General features: G+C 40.7%; 1 protein-coding gene across 1 annotated transcript in view; it reads left to right on the top strand.

The window, feature by feature from the left end:
• Nucleotides 1-3047: 3047 nt before the first annotated feature.
• LOC106144419 (endogenous retrovirus group K member 5 Gag polyprotein-like) overlaps nucleotides 3048-4888 on the top strand; it is a 9659-nt gene continuing 7818 nt past the window's right edge. Inside the window, exon 1 of the mRNA XM_013354742.1 lies at nucleotides 3048-4628. Within this exon, the coding sequence (XP_013210196.1) occupies nucleotides 3048-4628 (1581 nt within the window). The remainder of the gene's footprint in view (nucleotides 4629-4888) is intronic.

Raw genomic sequence — 4888 nt, forward strand, 5'->3', positions numbered from 1 at the left:
CTTTGTAGAAGCTGTATTTGAAAGATAATCATGTTCTTTCTAAAGTGTATAAATTTCGTGAAATACCTTTGTGAGAAATGCACATGTGTTTCTCTCAAATGAGAAGCCATAGTTTGGAATATGTTAAAGTATTGTTAGAAGTGAGAACAGCGTTCCTGTTCTCAGTAGAAGCTTTACTTTGAAAAATAATCACGGTCTTTGTAAAGTGTTTGAATTTCATGACTTGCTTGTGTGAAAAAAGCACATGTGTTTCTTTGAAAAGAGAAGCTGTTATTGGCTATATGTCAAAGTATTGTTAGAAGTGAGAGTAGTGTTCCTTTTCTCTGTAGAAGCTTTAGTTTGAAAGATAATCACATTCTTTAGAAAGTGTATGAATTTCATGAAATGCTTTCGCGAGAATTGCTCATGTTTTTCTCTGAAATGAGAAGCCGTAGTTTGAAATATGTCAAAGTGTTGGTAGAAGTGAGAACAGTGTTCCTTTTCAATGTAGAACCTTTACTTTGAAAGATAATCTCTTTCTTTGAAACTGTATGAATTTCATGAAATGCTTTTGAGAGAAATGCACATGTGTTTCTCTGAAAAGAATAGCTGTTGTTTGGGACATGTCATATTATCGTTAGAAGTGTGAACAGAGTTGCTGTTCTCTGTAGAAGCTTTACTTTGAAAGATAATCATGTTCTTTTTCAAGTGTATGAATTAGTTGTAATACTTTTGTGAGAAACACACATTTGTTTCCTGAAAAGAGAAGCAGTCTTTTCAGAAATGTGTAAAGTATTGTTAGAAGTGAGAGAAGTGTTTTTTTCCCTCTAGATGCTTTATTTCGTAATTTAATCATGTTCTTTTGAAAGTGTATAAATTTCATGAAATGCTTTTGTGAAAAATGCACATGTGTTTCTCTGAAAAAAAAAAGAGCCGTTGTTTGGGATATGTCATTGTATTGTTAGAAGTATTTCTGTTCTCTGTAGAAGCTTTACTTTGAAAGATAATCATGTTGTATTGATAGTGAATGAATTTCAGGAAATGCTTTTGTGAGAAACTTTCATGAGTTTCTCTGAAAAGAGAAGCCGTTGTTGGCTATATGTTGGAGTATTATTAGAAGTGAGAACTGTGTTCCCTTTCACTGTTGAAGGTTTACTTTGAAAGAAAATCACATTCTTTGGAAAGTGTATGAATTTCATGAAATGTTTTTGTGAGAATAGCTCATGTGTTTTTCTGAAAAGAGAAGTAGTTGTTTCAGAAATGTAAAAGTATTTTGTAAGTGAGAGAAGTGCTCTTTTTTCTGGAGAAGCTTTACTTTGAAAGATAATCACATTCTTTTGAAAGTGTTTGAGTTTCATGAAATGCTTTTGTGAAAAACGCACAAGTGTTTCTCTGAAAAGAAGAGCTGTTGTTTGGGATATATCATTGTATTGTTAGAAGTTTGAACAGTGCTCCTCTTCTCTGTAGAAGCTTTACTTTGAAGGATAATCACGTTCTATTGAAAGTCCATGAATTTCATGAAATGCTTTTGTGAGAAACGTTCATGACTTTCTCGGAAAAGAAAAGCCATTGTTTGCTATATGTCAAAGTATTGTTAGAAGTGAGAACAGCATTCCTTTACACTGAATTCTTTCCTGTGAAAGATAATATGTTCTTTGAAAAGCGTTGGAATTTCTTGAAATGCTTTTGTAAGAAACACACATCTGTTTCTCTGAAAAGTGTACATTGTGTACATAGTGTACAGAGGGTACATAGTGTACAAAGTATACATAGTGTACAGAGTATACAGGGTGTGCATAGTATACATAGTGTGCAGAGTGTACAGAGTGTACATAGTGTACAGAGTGTTCAGACTTTGCATAGGGTACAGAGTGTGCAAAGTGTACAGAGTGTGCATACTGTACGAAGTGCAAATCGTGTATATAGTGTAAAGAGTGTACAGAGTGTACAGCGTGTAGAGTGTACAGAGTGTACTGAGTGAACAGACTGTAAATAGTGTCCAGAGTGTACAGAGTGTGCACAGTATACAGCGTGTACAGAGTATGCATAGTGTACAGAGATCACAGAGAATACAGAGTGTTCAGAGTGTACATATTGTACAGAGTGTACAGATATGCATAGTGTACAGAGTGTACACAGTGTACATAGTGTAGATAGTGTACATAGTGTATAGAGTGTAGTGTACAGAGGGTGTGGGCCCATATTTCAATATGGCATAAAAGCCATTAGCCCAGTCCGAGCTGATTACCTAGCTCTGCAGACAAGCTGTCTCTGCCCTTAACAAAAGCCAGGATGCCTGCTCCTAGCTTCTTTTGTTAAAATGTGGATTACCTGAGAAGAGATGTTTGACTGAAGCTGATGACTTAAGAGTTCAGATATTTGGTGCTTCCTTCCTTTTGTAATTTGGAAGGTGTCTTATAGAGATGCTAATTCAAGGCCTACCTGACTGCCAGGTGCGGATGTGACTCAAACCCAGGCACCTGGTTGCCTAGGTGATGGCATAATATGTTTTCCCCCTCCCTGCTCAATTTGGTGTGGGTATATAAAATGTTTGGACAATAAACGAGAGATCTGGCTTTTTCCATGATGTCCATGTAAGCTGTGTCGGTTCTTTTCCTCGCGACTCCGGTCCAGCCGGGTTAAGGAATTAGGGAACTTATGTTGGGCCCTCACGGGCCCTGACATAATTGGCGCCCGATAACGTGGGGCTGACCACTGAACTCCAAGATTAAAGACAACTGGAGCTGATCACGGAACCCCGGGACGAATGCCGGAGGAAGAGGTACGAAAAGGAACGCGGTGCTGACGACCGAACTTCATGACCCTGGAGAAGGGACAACAAGTGAGAGACAGTGAATGCTGATCGCTGGATCCCGGAAGGAAACCGGACAAAGCACGGAGGAGAACACCAGGCTGATCTGCATTCCCCAAAAAGCAAGGAAGAAGTGAGCAGACGAGAGGAACCCGCGAGAAAAAAAAATTGGTGGATACGTGAGTAAAGTGCGTTTAGATAACTAAACGGGATTGTAATATTGGGAGTAAAGCTGGTAAAAGGAGAAAGCAACAGAATGGCCATGCAGTTAATTGAGGATATTTTAAAAGACAGCGGAGAGAGGGTACAGCAGCATCAGATACAGGAATTTTTAGAATTCATAGATGAAATATGCCCTCCGTTTTCACAGCATAGGACTGTAGACATAGCTGTATGGAGAGAATTAGGAATAAGAATCCAACAACATTATTGTAATTATGGGCCAGAAAGCATCCCTGAGGATACACCTTATTTTTGGATGCTGATACAGGAGAGGTTGGACTCAGATCCTGATCAACAGGAGGCAGTTCCATCCCCTCCACCCGAGGAGTTACTAGATACTCTTTCAGAACAGAGCAGTTACAACAGGCGTGATACTAATGATTCAGGCCTTGAAAGGGAGTTCTCATCCCTCTCACTAGCGAACGGCAGCGCTGAGAGACAGGCACATGAGGACAGAGTTCAGAGAGAAATAAAAGGCCTGAGAAGGATGGTAACCTCGCTATCGCACAGATTAGGAGCTATGCAGATACAGGATTCTTGTCAGAAGAATGATAGCCTTCCTACAGCAATGGTGGGCTTAGATCCACCCTCGGCTCAGAGTACACCGAAGGTAAAGCAGAGGCATAATGATAGCAATGAATCGCCCCTACAAGCTTGTATCAGAGAAGCTGTTAGCAGAGGCGAAGAGGTGCAAGGATTTCAATTGTTCCCAGTAATGGAGCAGAGAGATGCACAAGGAAATCTGCTTAGAATACACGCTCCTATATCATTTAAGTTACTCAAAGAATTAAAAACTGCTTGTGCTCAATACGGTGCCACGGCATCCTTTACCCAGACACTGGTGGAAAATAGAGCTTTAGAAGCTCTGCCACCAGCGGATTGGAAGCAGATAGCCAAAGCTTGCCTGTCAGGAGGAGATTATCTATTGTGGAAAACTGAATTTACAGAACAGTGTCAGGCCACAGCTGAGAGAAACAGGACTCAACAAATTCCTATTTCATATGAGATGCTGGCAGGTGAAGGACCCTATACGGGAGCAAATCAACAGTTAGAATATGATATGGTAGCTTATGTCCAGATCAGTACAGCGGCCAAGAAGGCCTGGAATAAGCTTCCATCATCAAAAGAGCAGACTGAGGAGTTGTCTAGCATAAGACAGGGACCAGATGAGTTATTTCAGGATTTTGTTTCCAGACTAATGCAGGCATCTAATAGGTTGATTGGAGACTCAGAAGCAGCTCAGATAATAATTAAGCAGTTAGCGTTTGAGAACACCAATGCTATATGCAAGGTGGCTATAAGGCCTTTTAAGAAACAGGGCAATGTTGCAGATTATATCCGAATCTGCTCAGATATTGGCCAATCATATACACAAGGAATGGCATTAGCAGCTGCTTTACAGGGAAAGACAATTAATGATGTCTTATCCCAGCAGGGAGACCTAGCCCCAGGAAAAGCGCAAGCTACAGGAATGCCTGGAGGCTGTTTTGGATGTGGTTTTATGGGACATCAGATCAGACGATGTCCTGAAAGGAGAGCAAGCCCTAGAACTAGGAGAGAACCAGGATTGTGTAGGAGATGCAGAAGAGGAAAGCATTGGTCGAGCGATGTAGACGTAAGTCACAAACGATGCCACAGCAGTTTGGAATTATGATTAATAGGGTACTATTTATTAAAAGGGGAAAAAACTTACAGATCACCGTCAGCCCTCTGTACAACCAGGAAAGGAGTCTAGTCGCCAGCCGAGCAGGAAGTGAAGAGAGCGAGAGAGGTTGAGGTATGGGCATTTCTTTGCCCCAAAGCCAGTTCTACCAAAAAGAAAGGCTCCAGGTGGAGTGTCTTTGGTGCTCAACATTCTCTCGGGAATAGAGCGGT

The sequence above is a fragment of the Microtus ochrogaster genome, unplaced genomic scaffold (assembly GCF_000317375.1).
Source record: "Microtus ochrogaster isolate Prairie Vole_2 unplaced genomic scaffold, MicOch1.0 UNK67, whole genome shotgun sequence".
Taxonomy (NCBI): domain Eukaryota; kingdom Metazoa; phylum Chordata; class Mammalia; order Rodentia; family Cricetidae; genus Microtus; species Microtus ochrogaster.